This window comes from Gymnogyps californianus, chromosome 14 (assembly GCF_018139145.2).
Source record: "Gymnogyps californianus isolate 813 chromosome 14, ASM1813914v2, whole genome shotgun sequence".
NCBI lineage: Eukaryota > Metazoa > Chordata > Aves > Accipitriformes > Cathartidae > Gymnogyps > Gymnogyps californianus.
Genome location: NC_059484.1, coordinates 19,578,318 through 19,600,068, shown reverse-complemented (window position 1 = coordinate 19,600,068; position 21,751 = coordinate 19,578,318). Strand labels below are relative to the sequence as shown.

At 42.0% G+C, this 21,751-nt stretch overlaps 3 protein-coding genes across 11 annotated transcripts in view; all 3 read left to right on the top strand.

Moving 5' to 3' along the window:
* The window catches only part of ACSL6 (acyl-CoA synthetase long chain family member 6), a 49,010-nt gene extending 43,856 nt beyond the window's left edge, over positions 1-5,154 (top strand). For all 5 annotated transcript variants that reach the window (XM_050905026.1, XM_050905024.1, XM_050905025.1 and 2 more), the window contains one exon: positions 102-5,154. In XM_050905026.1, coding sequence (XP_050760983.1) covers positions 102-242 — 141 coding nt within the window. In that variant the 3' untranslated portion in view covers positions 243-5,154. The remainder of the gene's footprint in view (positions 1-101) is intronic.
* Positions 5,155-6,175: 1,021 nt separating this feature from the next.
* On the top strand, positions 6,176-20,565 carry MEIKIN (meiotic kinetochore factor). 3 transcript variants are annotated; one of them, XM_050905585.1, is made up of 14 exons: positions 6,176-6,383; positions 8,023-8,110; positions 8,338-8,416; positions 9,420-9,480; positions 10,165-10,308; positions 10,744-10,863; positions 11,104-11,143; positions 12,386-12,447; positions 13,224-13,318; positions 13,651-13,830; positions 14,199-14,279; positions 14,985-15,140; positions 15,428-15,551; positions 17,027-20,565. In XM_050905585.1, exons 1-14 carry the CDS (start codon positions 6,200-6,202, stop codon positions 17,071-17,073), a joined length of 1,461 nt encoding a protein of 486 aa, XP_050761542.1. In that variant the 5' UTR covers positions 6,176-6,199; the 3' UTR covers positions 17,074-20,565. The 3 variants fall into 3 exon arrangements, with proteins under 3 accessions (XP_050761542.1, XP_050761543.1, XP_050761544.1); XM_050905586.1 differs by lacking the exon at positions 14,985-15,140; XM_050905587.1 differs by lacking the exons at positions 14,199-14,279; positions 14,985-15,140.
* A 939-nt stretch (positions 20,566-21,504) lies between these two features.
* Positions 21,505-21,751, top strand: part of FNIP1 (folliculin interacting protein 1) — a 67,961-nt gene continuing 67,714 nt past the window's right edge. For all 3 annotated transcript variants that reach the window (XM_050905359.1, XM_050905358.1, XM_050905357.1), the window contains exon 1: positions 21,505-21,609. In XM_050905359.1, coding sequence (XP_050761316.1) covers positions 21,521-21,609 — 89 coding nt within the window. In that variant the 5' untranslated portion in view covers positions 21,505-21,520. The remainder of the gene's footprint in view (positions 21,610-21,751) is intronic.

The following is a 21,751-nucleotide window of genomic DNA, read 5'->3' as shown; positions in this document are numbered from 1 at the left end:
CACAGCCAGAGGTACCCACAGCAAGGCTGGCGTAAGAAGTTACGCTTATTGACTGTGATGCCTGTAATTTTTGCTATAAATATATCCCTTTTTTATTTTAGGTCAAAGCCATTTACATTCACTCTGAAACGTTCTCAGTACAAAATGGTTTGTTGACACCAACATTAAAGGCTAAGAGACCAGAACTAAGAGATTACTTCAAAAAACAAATAGAAGAGCTATATTCAAGCATCTCCATCTGAAACCACGGGAAGAATGTTCTGAATAATGGACTTCGTAGCAATATTAGAGTAACACTCAAAAATACAGAGCCAGAATGACACAGCTGAAATGGATAAGCATCTGAATCTTACATTTGAGCCTTTCATTGTTCTAGGCTTTCACCACTAACCATAATTCTCCTTCTTTTTTCCATCAGGTGTGATACAATTCATTTTTTACTCTATGTACACAGTAGGGTACTACTAAAACTTATGCTAAATTGCCACAAAATATACAGAAATTTCAATCTATGACCAAGTAAATTATGGAAACTTGCCTTATGAATAACTACAAACATTTCTAATTAAAATAGGGAAAATTTCAGGTATGTCTGTTGATATTTGATTGTATATAACCTAATACATTAGAAACTAAAATTGTGTATAATTCAATAATGTGGTCTACCTCAAACAATCAGTGATTGATGGTAAAAGTCTATTTTCCCTGATCTGGAACTTCAAGCTGGGTATTGGTTTATATATTAAGTGATAGCTTTTATATTTTCCAGGACATAAATTACATTGATTTGATTTAATCATTAATGACCTAACTAAGAACCAGAACAGAAACAGGAATGAACCTCCCGCTATTTGTACTTAATAGACCTATTATTATATTACATCTAAGGGATTAATATTACCTTGAAATTACAAGAACAGGTTAGGAAGCGGTAGGATAGAATTCCCTCTCTTTCCTTTTCATCCGAACTCAATTTATACATGGCATGCTGGTTTTACATTAGGGCCTCCTTCAGCGCAGTACACTCATGGACATCTGAACTACTCAAAGTGAGAAGGTTGCAAAAGCATCGCTGGCTCTGTGGCGGCTTTCTGTGGGAGTTCACGTTAACCCATATGCTCCCGCTCCCTAATTTATTACTTTACATGCTGCTAATACTGCGTAGTCCAGTTGGACTAACTCCCTTCCAGAAACAGTGCTAAAGAAATGGAGCACAAGGTATAAGCTGCGATTCTGAATGGGGCTTAGCAAAACAAATTGGTTTGGGAGAAAGGCCGGCCTGAGATGCAGCAGTGGAGGGCATCCATCGGCTGGCCGTGGAAGAGGAAGAAATACTGCTCCAAAAGGCCCCCGGGGATGGGCGAAAGGCTGTGTTAGCCAGTGCTGTTGTAAGGCGTCACGGTACGGTGAACCATTGGACGTGGTTGCAGAAAGGAAACATCTCTACGTTCGGACGTCTGGAAGCCTCAGTGCCCGCTGTCATCCCTTCCAGTGGGCTCTCTGGAATAAAGAGCAAGTTGTCTGGATGAAACCTTAGATTTCAGAACTAGCTGCAGCCATTAGAAAGGGGATCAGTCCCACGCGGAACAGGAACAGACTCCAGAGCTCTCTCCTGATATAAGGCACAGTACAAAACAATGAGAAGACTGCAATGTCAAGTCTCTTGAATACTTGGAAGGTGGCTTCCTTCTGCTAAACAGGGTACTAAATATGTATGTGTTTTTTAATAGCTGCTCTTTGTTGCACCGGTGCATACTAGCATGGAGCTGTGCCTGCTAGATCTTCTTTGCTAGGACAGTGAAAGCACACTTATTTTCTCTCTTAAACTGGAATCCACTGTAGACTTTTGAAGCTAAAAGTTTAAAATTTTAATCTAAATGATCTCTTATTTTCCCGCTGAAATTCCATTGCATGCTTCAAAATGAAATAAATTGAATGAATGAGTTAGTGTTACACGAAGACTGATTTATTGCAGCAATTTCAGAACAAAATGATACAAAGGAAACCGTATCAGCTAACATAATCACTCATATAAAGAACATTACGTGGTGATTTGATTTATCAAAATGCAAGTATTTGTCTGAATCCCCTTTTGCGCCTGATTCCTCATTTGATTCCAGTGCAATGACTCATATCAGTCCAAAGCAAGTATGAAATGCCGCTACTGTGATCTGATGGTATTGTACATTCATTTGTCACCACTGTGCGCAGCAACAGTATCCCTGGGGAATTTGCGTCTGCCACGTCTACAGAGAATAGGAATTACTCTATAAAAACTGGCTCTCTAGGTCAAGTCACGCAGGATTTTCATCTCTGCGGAGTCTAGTTCATCTCCTTTTTGTATCATCCAAAAGCCAGTCACTACACATGCATGCTTCAAAGCTATGAAGAATTAGTGCAATTTCCTGTTGTAATGCGACATACTTTTAAAATAAAAAAAATAACTAGTCATCTAAATAAGTACAGAAAAGCTATTTTCCACTGACCTTTTTCTACCACATGAGTTTAATTTACTTTTCTCCTAAGATGATTTCAGTTTACCAGACTTTTCTAGATAACTAAACTCTGACTTTGCGTAAGTATAGAAGATCCCAATGTGAGTTTATTTACGGCTTAGATGGCTGTTATTTTAAAGTATATAATGCTGAATAATATACCTGTATTATTCTTTTGGTATTTGATGCAAAATGCCAGATGCACTAGAGCCAAAGATATGAACACCAAACGAATAAGAAAGAAAAAATACAGACTTGCGCACACTAAGATGATACAAAATTTGGGAGAAATTGTGTTGTCACACCAAAAGTGTGAATACTTTCAGAACTTGCGAAGAGCTGTATAAATAAACTAAAAGCTCTCTTTAATACTTCCTTGTGTAATCAGATTTTCCTCTGCAGGTCACTCTCTCTCGCCATAATCATAACAATGTTGTAAGAGATTAAAACTTGAAAAGAACACAGGCGTAACACGTAAGCTAGGCACAAACATGTTTCTCTTCAAATTCCAGGAACGTTTATTTTGCATTGAGCTTTCTTGAACTGAAATACTTCTTGTGACCACCAAGGAAAAATCCCCAGGGCTGTCCAATAACCAGGGTTTTGGTTTTTTTTCTCTCAAGATAACTAATTACAAAATTAATTTCTAATATTCATCTTATTGAAAGAGTCGAGACTCAAGTGCCGTTGCATAAATGGCAATGCAAGTTACCCTTCTCTGTAAAGAGCCCTATTCTTGATGGCTTCAGGATGACGGGTTTTAACTAATCACTGTCATCTGGGGGTTCATTCCGCAATCAGTTAATGAAAAAATACAGCAAGCCCACTCACTGAAATGAGCACGGCTCCGGTCCGCCGCTGCAGGTGGGATCAGTGCTGGTCAGAGTCAGGCCCCTGCGACGGGGCTGTTACTCGGTGTTGCAAAAGCCCCGTCGCCTTGAGCAGCCGAGTGAGACAAAGCAGTTTTGCACCCTCTCCCCCGACGCCTTGCGCTGCCCTCGGTGTGCTGCGGGCTGAGGGACTGTGTTCTCGGACGTTTTAAGTAAGAGAGGTTCTTCCTGGGGCTGGTGGTGTGCCTGTGAAACCACTGGAAGACTGTCTCCAGTGCTCATATATGAAAACCAGAATAAAATACATTTTTCCAGGAAGAGAGCATTGCTTAGTTATGTATTTTGTATGTTCTTTGTTCAATATATTGCACAGACAAAATATTCTGCCACAGAAATGGTCAAAGACACACACAAGTGCGAGCAGAATCCATACCAGACAGTCTTAACGCCGTGTTGGCAGGAAATACACAGCATTACGCTGTCCTGAAAGGCACATTTGCAGGTTAAAATGCTTGGTGCACAGCAGGTGAGAGAGAGACGGTGAGTTGTTGATTGATAAAGTACTATTTTGCAATCTGTCCTCACTGTCAGTAAGTATATATCAGCAGCAGTAAAGTCCAGTGTCATTTTTGCCGTGAATATGAAATTCATGCATATAACAGAAAACAATCTGACAATCTTCTGGAATGAAACAGATTAACTATAGAGGTTTGTTTTTTTTTTTATTTTATTTTCCATGTGTTAAAAGCACAAACTGGTGATCTATATGTAAATAAACTGCTACAAGATGAATGTAAACTGGGAAAGAATATACTATTTTTGCATGGTTACAGATTACTTAAAGACCTCTTGATGCCTTACAGAAAACTTGGAAAAGCATTTTATTTAGAGGCAATTCTATCTGCATACTTTTTGCATCTTTAGCTCACTTTGGTTTTGTCTGTGGAAAAAAAAAAGATACCAGAATTAGATCTTTGTTTCTTCTTGGAATTAACATTCTTCAGTACTTTGCACATTCAGTGGTTTCTACACCACCTTTACTCCTGTTAAATGATGAAGCTGAGGCTATGCTTTTCAGAGGAGAAATCTGGATGCTTGTACTCTGGGAAGGAAAAAGTTTTAGATCCCTGGAATTGTTCCAAAATAAAATCTTTTCTGAGGCATCTAGAGCCCCTTTAAGCCCTTCACTTCATTTCAGCTTTTTGTTATGTATTTTAGCAAAGTACAAGCAGCAAACAAATGAGGCAGTTTCGTGTTGCCTATTGTATTTTCAACTGAAAGTGAAGGGGTTAAAATATAACATATACATTTGTGTAAAAAAAAATCTTAACTGTAATTAAAGATTTTTCAGTTTTGGTATATTAGCATGTATATGAAAAAATCATCTATGGAAACTTTTGTAAAGAATTAAATTGTCACATTTCTCAAAACTGCTCATAAGATTTTCTCGTGGACTGACATACAATAAAAGCTCTTTTATAGAATCTGTTGTTACTCCAGCACTCTGTCCTCACAATCAGTATGAGGTCGTTCAGAATGCGTGCTCATACAAAATGTGTTGTAAAAAAAAAAATATACATAAAACAAAGTGACAACCAAAGGAATATCGGAACCCGAGATTGATTTTAGCAATCTTCTATGAAAAAATTGTTGCAAAGTTCTCTGAAGATGCAGCAGTCTTTCTGTAATGGTTTCATTTTTTATTTTAAATCAGTAATAATATAACCAAATGTATATGCTTGTTTAATATGAATTGACAATTGGGAATGCATAGTATTTTTTCAGACTATGTGTCTAAACCAATAAAGTTTAAAAGTGTTCAGTCTCTATTCCAGTTTTTGCGTGCACTTGCATCTCTCCTTTCACTTGGAAATCCAGTAATGTCAAAGAATTATCTCAAATTTTCCATGTTGATGAAGCAATGAGATTCCTCTGCTCTATAACATTAAGCTGAAGCATGAGGTCTGATCAACAGAAGGAAGATAACTTTCGCAATTTCGATAGCGAGATGTAACATGACAAAGCCAAATCCATTGGCACGTTTATTAGCCGAAACCAGTGAACGGGAGCAGCAGCATCCAACACACCGCCTGCAAAGGCCAGCAGCGGGGGAACAGGAGCGGGACCAGGCAGGATTATTCACGGGCAACGACGCGCTTTAATTGTGCATCAGAAGCCGGCGGCTGCTGCCTGGTGCCGGGGAAAGAGCCATCCCTGGCGCCTCCCGCCATCATTTTCCAGGTTTCCTTGCTGAGGGCCCCGGCGGTGCTGTCAGCCCGGGGCTTGCCCCCGGCCCGGGGGACCGCTCCCCCTCACTCTCCCTTTCTCTCGACCAGGTTCATAACCGCCCTCAACATTAATTTACACTCGTTCAGCATAAAACTCCTCAGGCCAGGCGCCTGCAGAGAACGCGCCCAGGGAAGGACAACTCTCCCCTTCCTCCGCCTCTACAGCTGCGCTGCGTCTCCCCCGGGAGCCGCCCGTCGGCGGGCAACCCCCGCAGCGGGCCACGGGCCCGCCACCTTCCCGGCCCATCCAGCGGCGGCCGCATCCTTCCCCTCACGGGGAGCCGCAAGGCGCCGGGCCGGGCCGGGCCGAACCCAGACCGCGGGGGCACCGGGGCACCCGCGCCCGCCTCAGGGCCGGGGCGCCCGCCCGGCGCGGCGGGGCGGTAGCGCCGCCTGCTGCCGCCCGTGGGTGCTGCCGCGCCGCGCATGCGGGCTGGAGGCGGGGGGGGGGGGGGGGAGGCGGTTGGCGCTGGCTCCGGGAGGCCGGCCGCCTGCTGAGGGGACGCCGGCCGCGGGCCCCTGAGGGCAGCCCCCGCCCGTCGCTTCCCGCTTCTCGGGGGCTGATTGAGGGGAGACGCGGCCCGAGATGGAGCGGTCCCGCTGGCAGAGCGCTTCCCGGGGCGGAAAGGCACCGCGGAAGAAGCGCCGCTCGTCCCCGCTGCCGGGGGTGGTCGCTCCCCCGGGCAGAGTCGGCAGCCGGGCCGGCGTTTCCCAGCCGTGTCGACGGCGGCTCTTTGGGAGCGCGGGCCCCCGCGGGCCGGAGCCCGGCAGTAAGCGCTGTGCCTGCCGCCGGGGGCGGCCTTCTCCTAGGCCCGCGGTGCCGGGGTGAAGCGCCGGGGGGGCCGGGTGGGGCCGGGAGGCCGAGTCGCACCAGCGGGGAGGCGGCTGGGCCAGGGCCAGGGGTGAGGGCGGGCGGGGGGAGAGGGCCCTGGGCTGTGCTTTGTCCTCTACTCGTGTTTTCATGGCAATTTGAGGAGCGGGTAAGGATGCCGGTCAGGTTAAGTCGTCCTCCGGGGAAGGTTCTTATCAATAGTGGTCTGCTAAATGTTGTGTGGCTTCGGCGACCTCCCCCTAGCCGCGTAGGATTGGGTTTCTCATCCTTTGTGTCCAGCCGAGCTGGTCCTGTGTGAGGCTGGGAAGTGGTTTGTGTTTACCCATGTCCCTTACGGCGGGGATAAAGCAGGCAGCTGATCTGGAAACAGGACCATTGCCTCTGTTTTAGCTGTTAGTAATAAAAAGGGTTTTTTGCTTTTGTAAGGTATCTTCCCCCCCCAATCGTTTCCTTTAGAAATGGCAAGACAAAACCCTGGCCCACCTTTGAGAGCATACTTTAAAAATTGCTTAAAGTTGTTCCCTGAAAGGAACAGCCTCGTTGTTGCAATTTAGCAGATCTCGAGTTAAGAATTGAAGACCTTAAAGAAAAAAAACCAGTCTGAGGGGAAGGTATGGGATTGAAGTAAAGGCTGACAGTGTAACTTGCTGAGGTAACTGGGGAAGACCAGTGTGGGATGTCTTGGTCCCACACTGATCTTGGTAATTTAAAGGTAAGACTTTAAACTACTGTTATGGGGTACGATGAACATTAGTTTCTGTCTTGATCCTGCTCTGCTGGCTCATGCTCTTGTAGGTGTTCGGTACTCTTGTGTGCCTGACTGGGTGCAACTAGCAGTCTTGAGGTCTGCTTGCTTTTCATATTTACAGATGCTCGGAAGAAAGAGGGAAAGGGATCAGTCCTGGTCATACGTTGTCCTGTCCTGAACTCCCAGGGAGTTTCAGCTACAGGGCCCTGTGCAGTGCTGGGGGAATGCAGTACTTCAGACCCATTTCTTAGGGTGGGGATGGATGCTCTTTTCACTTGCGGTCATAGAAGTGTAACTCTAAAGTCTGGCTGTTTCTAGCTCCTGGCTACTGAAAATAAAACACAAAGCTAAAGAACTTATAAAATTGGGTTTTAGGATAAGGAAATATGTCTCTGAAATTTGCTGGTTCCGAAGTAATTGTGTCATCATGGCCTTTGGGATTATATACAGTGAGGACCAGTTTATGTAGAAATTCTTATGATACTCCTAATAAACTCCATTAAAACTGATTTAGACTCAGACTACTTTGAACCTAGGTAAAGGTCACTTCCAAGGTGTTTTTTTTCCTTTTAATCAACAGGTTTCTAAAACACCTGAAGTATTTCTTGAAGTCTGCTTTTTTTTTTGGTCTTAGTGATACACTGCTGAAAAAAAGCTTGGGTAAAAATAATAAAGAAAATTCAGACTTTATAGTGTTTGTGATAATAGGGTCAAAAATTGTTAGGGGCATGGAGGACGGAGAACAGCTAAAGGTGCCCTATTAGAAATAATCATCTAAATTCTAATATGAAAACTAAAATTACTGAACGAAATACTTATTCTTCTCTAGGCCTGAAGAGAAAGTCCAGTGTGAAAACCCTACCAAAAATTAAAGAAAATCCTGAAGTCACCAAAGTGAGCCATTCATGCAACCAAAGGTCTGTTAGAACTCGTTCCAATACACCACTATTAAAGCTAGCTAATCATTGATATTGTTTTGCCTGCATAAGATGTCTCTTGGAGATACGCAGTCTGAATTCTCAGTAAACTGATGTTTGTCAGACTATTTGTTGGCACCTCATAAAGACATCTTGTAGTTTTTGTCGCCTTCCTCTAGAACAGTGTAGCTCTGTGTATTGAGCTTAGCTCTGTTCTTCAACTGCAGCAATCAAGTGAATGTCAAAGAAACAACAGACTTGGAAAAAAAAGAAGAGAAAATAGAAGAAAGCACTGTACCGCTGAAGGTGAGAATCCTGTCTTTCTCTTGATCTACTAGTAATTTATAGAGGATAAATCAAAGAAATGTCACATGTTAAATTCTGTTTCTCATCAAGTAGAATTTCCTGTGAGTCATGTGTGTGTGCGCACACGCATTTTTCAGGCTGAACTTGGTGCTATATTTTGGTAACATTTTCCAGTGTCTTTGGCCAGAATAAAAGCTGTTGGAGCTATTGGTAGCATGGGAAAACATGAATACTAATTATCCTTAATGAGGAAAAGCCATAGCAATTGTGTTGTGTGGAAGATATGTCATTAGAGTGTGATTCCAGAGAATTGGTCACTTCTGGTTGAGACACAGACCTTTGGCAAGTCACTGTTGTGCTCTTTCACATGTTAGTAAAACTGGAACAAAGTATTTTAAAGATGACTGAGCGGAAGTGTTATGGGACAGTTAATACTGCAATGGCAAGAAAATAGTTCACCAGGTGTGTTTGAACTGAAATCTGCAACAGCAAAGGGCTCAAGTGATACTGGTGTAAAACTATTTTTCTTTAAAATGTTAGCTCTCATTTAGAGTCCACCAATTATTTTCATTTCCTGCAAATGCTTAGTTTCATAGAATATACTATGTACGCAACATAGTTGTTTGTATTTATAGAAATGGTCTAGGATTCTGAAAGTGAGCCGTGTGAATTGAGCCTCTAAAAAAAAAAAAATCAAAAGACAGGGAAATTCATTACTCCACTGCTATCTCATGCGTAACTTCAGTTGATGTCAGTATGCCTTCACTGGAAGTCTCATCCAGCCAAGATTGTAGGATCAAATGATTGGATATTCATTATGAATTTTAGAGCTATAAGTCAGACTGCAGATTTGTTAATGATGCATGAAAAACCCTTGTACAAGTTTAAGTGGTGAAGTATCAGTAAGTTTCTGAGAATCTACTAATGTAGGAATACATTTAATTGCATTTCTTTGGCTAAATGCAGTTTTCTCAGGTTGTACGTGTTGGTCGTTTAATTTTAGGAATCCCTGATAATCAACTTTGAAAGTAAAGAAAGTTTGGAAAATGCTGAAGTGACTTCAAGTGAGTATAATGGCAATACATTATATTATTAAATATATTTTTATAGCTGTATAAAACTAAATGTAAAATTAATTATATAATTTTAAGTATATTTCTATAAAAGTATGGATGTGCTGTTCTTGGACTGGTTCTGACTGCGTGATATTAGAAAGTAAAGGTTTTGAGACCACTGGCTGGACTTCTGCCTCTTATTCCAGCATGTGGCTTGGTTCCCATGAATTGATTGTAGGCAGCACAAACAGGATAGGAGACCTACAAGACCTGAGACAGTCTTGAGCCCAGCCTGTTGAAAACCACACGATCTTGGTTTTATCGTTGACAGAACTAGTTGTCGACATGAGTTTTTCAGTTTACTCAAACCTGCATTTTTAAAAGCTTGTGCCTAAATAGGTTGTCCTTCTGAAAACAAACCTGCCTAGGAATTACCTTATCAGAGGCTAAATTCTTCAGGTATTTCTAGTGAGCCTTTGGCAAGGAAGGTGTCTTCTGTTAGCTTATGGTAGTGTAAATTGGGCTTCAGGATGCCCTTTGTTTATTTGTTTCTTTAACTGTATTATGAATCAGTGTAAGATCCTGACTTGACAATAGGTAGCTCATCACAGGAATGAAACTTAGATAAGGAAATCCTGATGGTTTGTACAAGATGATACATTTTTTTGGTAGCTGCCTTTTTTCTCTCTCTAGGTACAGGAATGACTCTTCCCACAGGTGTTTCAACCTTTCTCCTAGAGTGTTTAGATGTAGACTCAACTGCAGATTGTAACACAGGTGCTAGTGACAGCCTGAACAGTTGCCCATCCCCTGAAACATTCAGAGATGATGGTTCAGGTGAGACTTCTGGTTTTTTGAGCTTTATTTGATGTAGAAAATGTGGGGGGACTATCTACAATAGAAAGACTAGCGGCCTCTCTTGGTGTGACTCACCAGGTCAGATCTTTGCTGTGAGCCAACCTGTGCTTAACATGGGATCTGTATATCTGGTCCTCCAATCCAGTGTGAATCAGGTCCTGGTGTAATTTGAATTGTACTGTAAACTTAAAGTATTCCCTGTTGACACAAGCTGTTTATTGGGGATGACCAACAAATCTGCTTTAAGTCACATTCCTCCCAAACTTTTCTGTGGCTCTTTGAGGCAAGGCAATGCTTTCACTTTGCTTTAAAGTCCTTGTCTTGCAAATATGATTGCTTTCAGTTTGGTCACAAATTTAATAACTCAATGAATTTCAGCATAAGAAGCTTGCACTTAACATCTTTTATGTCCAGAAAGAAGTAATTTTTACTGTGTGGACTCTGGCACGTACAAGAACTCTACTCTCCTGGACTCCAGCAAAGCAGTGACCATAGATAAGATACCACAGATCTCAAATCTTTCAGCAATATCAGGTAATTCTTTTCTACAATACTTCAGAATATATACATAAACAAATTTCACTCTAGTGCAAGGAACCTGTATAAAATATGTAATGATCATTTTATTTAAGGCATGTCTGCATAATGGGGAACAGCTCCCTGTTAGTGGTATGTGTTTGCTTCTAATATTTTGCTTTATAATTTAGTGTGCACTAAAACATTGTCTGGTCTGCTTAGCTTTTTCTGTTAAAGTTTAGCTTTTATGTTTTTTAGAACCTGTACTGGAGGATTTTCAAGACCAATACACTAGAAGGTAATCTGCAAAGCAGACTTTGATGCACCTAAATGTTCAGATTTTTCTCTTTTGAGTGATATTTAAAAAAAAAAAAGGCCAGTATGAATACGCCTCTGATACTGCAAACACTTCTGTTAGTTTCGGCTACCTGTATCCTTACTAACTTTGAAATTGGTGCATTAAGTCAGGTAAGAGTTTGCCTAATAGACTTTTGTTTTGGTCTTGCAGCTGTAGGGAAATCAATGTGAGAAAATGCAGTGGAGGATTTTATGGAAGGGGAAGGTGACATTTATTTACAAAATCCCTAAATAAGTTGCTTGTATCCAATTGCACTTAGTCACAGGCAGCAAGATGTGTGTGCCCAGGTGGCCTGGCCAAGATTGCCTGTGCAGTACAGAGTATGAAAGGTACCTGTTGTCAAGTCCTCGTTAAGTCTCTGGCGTTCTGTGCTTGCCCAGGACACAATTAGGTTTTGGGCAGATCTTTGATGTTTTTCGGGAATCATCAGCTTATATGGGGTACTCCTTTGCTTCAGAGTCCTACTGACTTCAGCCTTTATAAATCTTGGGCCAGGTTGCTGCCCATTGTCAGGTTTTTTCTTGTTTGGAATACATGTCTAGCGGGAAGCGGAATGCTGTATGCGATATGCTGCGACCCTATTGCCGCCCTCCTGTTGTCAGGATGCCAGGTTTTCTGTTGACAAGTCATCTGTGGTATGGTTTTATCACAGTGAAGGGTCTTCTGTACTTGGCCTTGTCACAGTGCTGCCTTCAGGTCCTGACATAAAGATCTGAGTACCATGAGTGTTTTTCTAGGAACAGTATCATTTCTTTTAACCCTTGTGCTGCTGCTTCCAGTCTTACATGCAGACATTTCCATTCATAACTCATACCAATCTTACAGTGTTACAGATCTCTACACAATTCAATCTGAATTTTCTTGTGAACCTAATTTTCCCCTGCATCCTCCTTAAATATGTTCTGTCCTAGTATGCTTCAGTGCCGAGTACTTTACTGTAGTGAATGTCTTCTGTGGGTCTTAAATTGCAAGTGTCTTCAGAATAAGCTGTGTGACTTGATGATAAACTGTCAAATAACTGTAAAGTGTGATGAAGTAACTCAGTAACAGTATTTTTAAAAACAACCTTTATCCCTTTTCACTCAGTCTATATTTTCCTATGACTTCCTTATACATTCGTTTTTTTGAATGTTAACGTTCATTCGGAATAGTTGTTCACTTTTTTTTTTCCTTCTCTCCTAGAAAGAGACCATCAAATTGCAATTACAGTTCTTCAGCATTAAGTGTTTCAACTACTCTGGCAGGTAAAATACGACCTGAAGCAGTTGTGCTAGCTGTGAGACAACAGAATATTCTACCAAAACTTACATGATGGCAAAATATCAGGCTTCCACTGGGTCATTTGGCCCCCTGGCACAGGCTAAGCTCAATTGTGTCTAGAAGGGAAAGTGTGAATTGAAAATCTTCCCTGTAAATAAGACTAGGTTCTAATTAACGTGTTAGGAGAAGAACAAAAAACCCCCAAACCCTGTGTTTTTCCATTTAATCACCTGTGATGCTCAATGAAAATTAGCATTTCTTATTTAGCTTATCCAGGAACAGAACTGTTTGTGTCATGCTCCTTACTTGAACTTATTTCATATCAGCTTCACAAATACTATTAGGAGTCCCTCATGTAACTACAGTTCTGAACTGTGACTGATGCAATTCTGGCTATGGCCCAGGTACCACATAATTTTCCCCTGCTTAATTTGGACTGTAATAGCAGCAGAAGTTGCCACTGGCAAAGACTGCTGTGATTATGCAGTTCCTCTGCTCCCACAGTATGTGTGTCTAGCAGTAAATAGCCAGGTGAACATAAGATTAATAAGCAACCTTGTTTCCTCAAGGAAAGGGAGAGGAGTAAAGCAGCCCTGTTGGCAGGGAGAGGGAGATGAGGATTATATTGAAGGGAGGAAGTGTGTTTACATGGGTGGCTTTGGAATGATCCCTCTTTGAAAACCATCCTGTAGGACATGGGTTGGAGAGTAGCTGTGGTCTTTGTCTCAAAGTTAATTAATTTGTTGGAAATTTATCACAGGAAAAAAAGTCTGTAAAATTACAGCTGCAAGAGAGAGAACTCCAGACCTAAAACCTGGTATGCGCTGTTCTTCACCGTTAGGACCGGAAAGAAAGGTGAAAGATCCTTACTAAATCAGCCAGGTTGTAACACAGATGACTTGCTCCTTCCTTGTATAGGTGGAAGACTCTGCCTAGAAGTGTAGCAGTTCCCTTGAAAGAGGTGCCTGCAGACAATGGCAGAGAGGGAAGATGTAGCTTGCCTCTACCTCTGGATAGCAGTAATAGTCATGGGTGCCCCCTAAGCTCACTTTTTCAAACTAACTGTGTCAGTGATACCGAATCAGTTGTGTAGAGCTCGAGTATGACAGTGGGACTGTCTTTGTTAGTGCTTACCACACTATAGAGATTCACTTTATAACACAAAATGTAATTGTTTCACCCTTCAGCCTGACAATCAAACCGCTAAACCCAAAAGGCTGAAGTGTAAGAAAAAAGAAAAAAACTCTAATAGATTAGAAGAAGGGACATCGTCCTTCAGTCAGCTTGATGCCCCAGGAAACACTTCAGCCAAATCAGTGGGGTTGACAGCAGAAGTACTGCCATCCAAACGGACAGATGCTATGGTGGTAAGTATTCCCATTGTGCCCTGCTGATTAGCAAAGGCATAAAATTGAAGTGAGAGTTTTGAATCATGACAAAAGTTACAATTAAATATGAGAAGTGGTAGGAAGTGCTTTATCCCCTGGTTGTGAAGGGGACCTGAAATGTGTGTGTTCTGTGCTGCAGTAAACTGATTCTTTGTCTTAATTTTGGAGAGTGTAAGACCAAAAAAAAAGTGAATGACATGAATTCAGTATTTAAACCCGAAGAACTATTAGTAATTCTGAATGGAGTTGTTATAAATAGTATTGTGTACTAGGGGAATACTGTAGGACTAATAATGAACAGCAAAGAATTTGAAACTGATACTGAATTCTTTTCTGGTTTTGTTTAGCAATTGAGTTCCACCATGCTGATCATGGAGGAAAATAAAGCCCTAAAAAATCTTGGTTATGCTCAGCCTGCAGAGCTAGATGTGAGTGTCTATCCTGATACTTTTTTTAATGATTAAAACCAAACAAATCGTTCTTCGTGGCACAGTCCAATTCTGGCTATACTTAAGCTACAATACAAGTTGTACAACAAACTACATGTTGAATTCTATTACCTGGACAGTTAGAAAAACTACAACAAAAACCCTAGGTATCTGTTTTGTATTTTTACAACATCTTCTAATGTAAAAACAGCACCTAGTAGCCTTACTTGCATTACTGCTTCGATACAAACAAACTTGATATTTAAATGCCAGTTTGAATTCTTTGTCAGTAAAGGTAGTATAGTACTACCACTTCTCTCTGCAGGAATCGAAGTGACGTCTCTGTCGCTTTCATGCCATAGCTCCCAACCGAATCAGCAAACTGTAAAATACCTGAGAAAAAGGGAAACTCTTACAATAGAAAGACTGCTTAATTTTGCACCAGATTATTTGGCAGGCAAACGTACTGGACTTTTGTAGTAGTGTTGCAAGCGTACTTGAGTTTATGGATACTAGATTAACAAATAGAGAACATCAGGGTCTCGTTGGAGGCTGAAGACAGGAATCACTGGAGTCCTAAATCATATTTTTGAAGCAATAGAACATCTTTTCCATGAGCCAACAAGTGTTGGCCAGTTTGAATTGTTGTCTATTATTTAATTGGGCAGTTATTGCTGTATGTTTTATATTTTGACGGAACTGTAGCTTAGTTTGTCACCAGTTTGCAAAGCCTCACCTGGGGAAGACCTGTTCCTGAATACCACAGGTCCATATGTAAATTCAGAAGAAATTGTTCCTGCATCTCTGAGCTCAGAAAAAGAAATTATTCCTCAAAGTCCAGAAGAAAAGAATATTTTTAAGGTTCTAATTTTATTGCACTCTTTAAATCCAGTTTTGGCATGCTAGTATGTAATGTACTATACATTTAAGCCTTACAGTATTACGAACAACTGAAGAGAATGTTTAAGCTTTGAAGCTTTCTGTCACGCTTTCCGATAGCATATTAAGTGTACGTGAGCAGTCTTAAATGTTTTCTAATGACATCCCTTGAAATCTGCATGTAATCTCTAATTTCCCTAGAAGAAAGCTAGAAAAATATTTCTTCAATGGAAATAGTTGTGTGAATGAAATGTCATTAATCTTTTCAGCCTCTCTGTGGCAGACAAGAAATCTGCTCCATTGTCAGAACGTCACCATGCCAGAGGCCTTCCAGGCTTCACCAAATTCCAGTTAACACAAAAGCGTTCTGGTTTCCCAAAGGAGTGCCTGAAGGTAATAAAATATAGAAGTGGTTCGCTGTGCCGATGGTAACTGGCTATTTGAGTGTTTAAAGGGTTGGGGTTTTTTTAAAGTCTGAATATTTGGAAAGATCACAAGGCTAAAGAGTAAAAGACACTGAAAACTTCACATTTCTGACTTAACAGTGTTCTCGTGCAACAGTACTTCATTAACAAGCTACGCTAATGTTTTCTCCTCCAAGGATCTTTAGCATAGGAATTAATGCAATCTAGCCATTTCATAGGCTAGATCACTAAGGCCAGAAGGTGCTACTAGGTAACTCTGGGAATATCTGCACCTCTTCAAGTTACTCCTAAACACAACTTTGAGCTTCACTGCTGGTATGGAGACTCCCTAGAAAAGATACCAGCTTGTTTAGTAAATTATTGTCCTGTGCCTTATTTCTAGAGTGAGTATGTCTGACTTCAGCTTTCAGCCGTTGGTGTGTTATATCTCGCTCAGCTAAACTGAGCTCTTCAGCATCCAGTATTTTTTTCCCCGTGAAAGTAGTTCAAGTAGTAGTAGTATATGTTTTTCTTTAAAGATTATCAGTTTCTCTCTAAAGGTTTCTGTTCTTTTCTCCTGAGACCCTTAACATAGGGGAAGCTCCTTTCTTCACTTCCTAGATTTTTGTTGAACAAAAATGAGAACTGTGTACAAAACTATCTCATCACTCCCATAGAGGTAAAATCCCCTCCCTTTCCAATATCTCTTGAAGTTTCTCAGTGTGCCACTGGATGGCATATGTCTTCCTAAGTTTAAAGTAGTTCTTCACAGACAATGTCTGCAAGTTAAATTTGTTATTTATGCTGTTTTAATTTAATACAGAGCTACTGCATAAGCGTAATAGCTTTCAAAAATACTGAATATACACAAATTTTCAATGGAATTGCAGTCTTTTAGGTCCAAGTACTCTCCTGCTTTATTACAGATTGAGTTACATACAGCATCGAGAGTGCAGGGAAGTGCTTTTAAGGGTGTGTACGTATTAATTAATGACAATCATCTGATGCTTCTGTACGGATCAAAGAACAAGGATGTTAAGTCATGTGCTCAAGAGAATTGTGGTAATACAGAACATAGGTTGTACTTGGTAGGCAAGTGGATCTCAGAAATCAGCAAGTGGTGGTGTCGGAACAAAAGTTTGGTTTTGTTACTGCTTTTCTAGAGGAGCCTGGGAATCAGGAATTAGACTGCCTAAAGGTGGTGGTGGGGTTTTTTATGGTGGATGTTTTCACCTCTGCTCAAGGAGTCTTTCAGATGATGCTCTTTTTCATTAGGAATGTACGTACACTCAAAACTATTGTTCTCTTCTCACTGGTGATTGACCTACAAGATTCAGATTCTTCCAAACAAATGATAGCATAGATATCTATTGAACATCTAAACAGCTTGTCAGATCAGTGAGCTATACTCTTGAGAATGTGCCACTTTACTGATAGTATTTAACTTACCACTTTTTTCCCCAGATAATATTACGAGTACCAAAAATTGGATCTACTGTAAACACAGATGAGATTTCTGGGTTTCAGCAGGAGTCAACAGAAGAAATAACTGTCTTGCTACTGTGGCAGGGAGGTGAAACAGAACTACTAACCAGTAATTAATGGCCGTATTTTTTTGGCATATACATTGTTTGAAATTTAGTATAATGCTTTGCAGTAAGCTTGTAAATACTTTACTCAAGTACTTAATATTAAATTATTTTGTACAAGCAACTAGATCCTTATTCTGGGCATTGTTCTATAAGGACTCCATAAAGACGATTCTTCAGTTCATTTAGATTTTAAAAAAGTGTGACTCAGGAACACCAGACCAAATTGCATTAATAGAATTATTTTTGGCTCTTGCTCTGCCAAGATTTCTAGATTTCTCTAGTAGCATTAGCATCTAAAAATGTGACGTATACTTGAATTAAGAAGTGTTAATGCTCCTTACCCATTGCCAGGACATGCAGTTACCTGTGTATGTAAAGCATTCACGTACTCTCAGCGACTCGGAAGTCAGTAGTATGCTACCATTAAACTCTGTGAATGCTTGGGTCTGCAGAACTTTGGAGATACAGGACTCTGTGTGTTCTGCTGCACATGGATTTTGAAACATGAATATGGGTGGTCTTCACCCTACCATCACTGCAAACTAGCTTTTTATGATCAGCACTGTCACCATTCTAGGCACCTCCACTGCCCAACCACTGTCATCTCAGAGTCCTTCCCATTTCATCTCAGTTATTTTGTAGTATCACTTACCTCAGTCATTGTTTCTTCGAGTGGCTTCAGACTTGTGCAGAGGAAGTAGGTGCCTTACATGAATACAAGGGTGGAAAAAAAAGCTTGTACAGCTGAACTGTATCAAGAGCTGGATAGTGGCATTCTGGATTTTCAGGTTACTGCTCACACTACGTGGCACATAAGTTAGATTCCCAGTGCATCCAGTTCAGCTTGTGGATTGGGAATCCATAAATGTCGTTCTTCAGCAGCGTGCTGAATACCTCAGAAAACACTGACAAGAGCACAGTTTTTCTCCACTTGAATTCACTGCAGGCTAAAGTAATTTGGATCCCCACAGTGTTCTCACTACAACACCCCTTACTCAGACTCTTGTAGACATAAAGGAAGTTTTTCAGTCTTTTAAAATGTTAGTATGGCTTTCCAAACCTCTTGAAGTCTGAGTTTGTTTCTCAGTATTATCACCCAGAATATTCATGCCCTGGAAAATAGTTCCGTATTTCCAAAAAGAGCATGTCAAGATGTATAAAATCCACAACTTTAATTAGTTTGCCTACATTTGAAAATACCTGTGAAAGTTCAGACCCTGAGCCTTTTCCCATTGCTCTGGGGTAGAAGGAAGTGCAAATAAATGCTGCTAGATTAGTCTATGAACAAGTATTGTATAAACATACTATATGGCTCAAGGTTAAAAATTATGCCATTAAGTTATTTTTCCTTTAAGCGTTAGTAGAATGAGTTCTGCCAATAACTCCTTGGAGTCCTCTCGGGTATGCTTCTAATTATCAATATCCTTGTTCTTGCAAATACTAAGCCACTGGTAATTATGCAAGAATCTAGAGCCCCTAGGAGATAAAGGTGAGCTCCTTGATGTAGCTTTAAGCAAAATTGAAAGTTATGTATGCAGTAAGTTGTGATTGTGATGATTGTTCAAGTAAAGGATGGTCCAGAATAAGAGGTGTTTGTCGTAAGGGTATTCTAGGAGTCCTAGGAAAAAACGCTTATTTTGCCCCAAACCATGTTGTAGTTTCTGTACAAGAAACAGACTAATACTGACAAACTAATTGGAGAGTACAAGAGAAGAAAATACAGCATGTAACCGTGGAGTTGGCTGTAGCAGCCTGAATATTGCCAAGTTTTGCTTTTGTTTCTCTTGATGAGGCTATATAGGAGGACAGATATATCATGAACCATGATCTTTCTTGTCCTTCCCTTCAGTTACGAAAGCGCTGCTTCTTATTTTCATCTTTTGTCTGACTCTTAGAGAAAGTATAATTAATTACCAGGCTAGCTCTCTGCCCCAGGGAAGGAAATTTTATTCATTTTGAGGCCGCAACAATATCTACTCTTGTTCTGCTTTTCTCAAAGGGAAGGCATTTTCCCATGTTTTGGTTTTCAGCTGAAGAATGACTACATAAAATTTCATTCAAAGTGGAAACTGGCTCTTCCATATTAGTGGATAAAGGTTATGGGTCACAGCCAGTTAACGGGTAGTACAGAAGAGCTTATTTGTGCAGTGATGCGGGAGGGAAATCTGTTCAGTGTCAATAGGGCTGCTCTGTCACATCCTAGACATGATGAAGTCTTAATGGCTTGAATGGAATCGCTTACAGTGAGTCAGTCCATGCAAGAACTGCGATAATACTTTATCACTAGGAATTGTGCGTTGCAGATGCATGCTTAGTAAATGTATTATACATAAATCTGTAAGAGGTTTTTCATTAACACTGTTCAGTTGTTATTGTTATCTGAAGTGTACTTCTAGGAGACTTTGGCTTAAAGTGCTCGGAGACGATGAAAGATGTTTGCTTCTTGCACCGGAGTGCTGTAGGGGTCCGTGTACTAGCTGTTGGAGGGTAAAGACCTTACATGCAAATGGTTCTGTTCTGGTTCATAATCTCTGAACGCAGAAAGGAGAGGTTTGGGGCCCAAGGCAATGCGTACTGAATGGATACAGAAGGTGAAATTCATGTTCTTTGCGTAGGTACGAAGATTTGCCTACAGGGAGGTTTTTACAGGAAAATGGACGATTAAGCCTGTATTTACCCCTTTTTCTCTTACTGTCCGTCCTCCACTCCCTCGATTAAGGTATGTCAATCAAGCCTATCAGAATCACTTGCTTTTACTTCAGGAGTTTTGGAACAGGTTGATATTTACTTTTAAAGGGATTCTTATCAGCTTGAATTGTAATGCACTTGAGATTAGCTAAATCTTCATTGCTGTAAATTGTGAAACTACTGAAAGCTGAGTTGTATATCCTGGCCAAAATTCTATTATTTCATAGTGTTCTCTGGGGACTCTTTGTATTTGAGACTGTTATTTACATGCCCATCTTGAAGCTAGGAGGCTTTCACGTGGTGAAAGGTTGTAAAGATAGGTCGTCTGTAGATCTACGGCAGGCAGGTGTATCTTCCGTACAGAACAAGGGGAAAAAGATGCATCTAAACATTAATTCCTATTTTCTGTTAGAATTATCTTCAACTTCTAGTAGATGAAAAACAAAGTTCCTGCAGATGGCTGATTGTGAGGAATCATTATATAGGTATGTTACACATGCACTAAATGATGCCTTTTAAAAATAATCTGCTTAATTTAATCTGACATCATACACTTTTAGTTTAAGAACATTTTCTAGGGAAAGCAGATGAGTCGGTTTTGTCAGTCCTTAATTAAACTTTCTAGTAGTGGTGTATCTGAACAGTGAGACATTGAAGAAGACTGTTAACTGGAACCAGTGTTTCCATTGTGTTTAAACATCTACTAATAAAGAGTTTTGCAAAAACCCACAGATCCTTTTGATTTTTATAAAATCTATCACACTTTTTTTTTGTTGTTGTTTATATCTTTGTTCTGGATTCACCTGCTGGGTATTATGTCCTAAATACTGTTTTGTAGATGGATGCTGTATTTGTAATGCTGGCTTCCTCTGCATGCAAATACACGCGGTCCACTTTTTGTGTAGGTTTTGAATTGAGTACATCTGAGCTGTGCTATTTCTGTTCCCGCTCTGGGAGAATCACTTCATGTACATGGGAGGAGGAAAGGGGGCAGGAGCTGGATTTTTTAGGTTTAGGGGTAAAAGAAGTCACCTGTCCGTGCTGCACCCCTGCACGGAACGTCCCGAGAGCGCTGGGTGCAGCAGCAAGGAGGATCTGATGCCTAGATCTTGACCTCTCTTTGCCTTTCTGGTGCTTCTGTCTTTAACTTCCTTCCGAGGAAGGACGGAGGGTTATCACCGCCCCTCGCTGCCCAGCCCCTGGGGGAAATACCTCGGCCCGGCTCCCGACGGAGACCCGCGGCGGTCCGGGCACCGCGGGGAGCCGGTGCGTGTGTGTGGTTCCCCCCCCCGCCCCGCGACGCTGCTGGCTGCGGCCGCAGGAGCTGCCGAGGCGGGGGGGGGGGGGGGGGGGGGGCGCGGCTGGAGGGAACCCCCTTAACCCCTTCTTTTTTTATCGCCGCAGCCCCGCAGGCAGGAGCGGGGCTCGGTGTCCCCGGCGGGGGCTCCGGCTGCGGCTCCTCAGGTGGGGCCGCCGCCAGTCAGCGGCCCGCGCAGCGCCCCGCCGGTCCCGCCCCGCCCCGCCGGCCCTCCCCTTCTGGCAGCGCCGAGTGACTAATTTCTGTCATATGACTGTGACACCGAATGGAGTCGGGCGGGCGGAATTAGCCGCGGCGAAGGGACGGCGCTGCGCGGAGCCCAGCGCCTCGGCGGCGGGGGGCCAGCGGCGGCGCCCCAAGATGCCGCCCACCCTGTTCCAGAAGCTCTTCAACAAGAAGCACGGGCTCATCTCCCCGGCCAGGGACGCCCGGGACGACTGTGTCTTCAGGTAACCGGGACGGGGCCGCACTCTTCCCCTGCCCCAAACTTCGGCGCCGAGTTCCCTGCCGCCCTCCGCCGCCTGCCCTGCCCCGGAGGAGGGCGGCCGGGCGGGCGGCAGCCCCCTTCCCCCTCGGCCGCAGCCCCCTTTC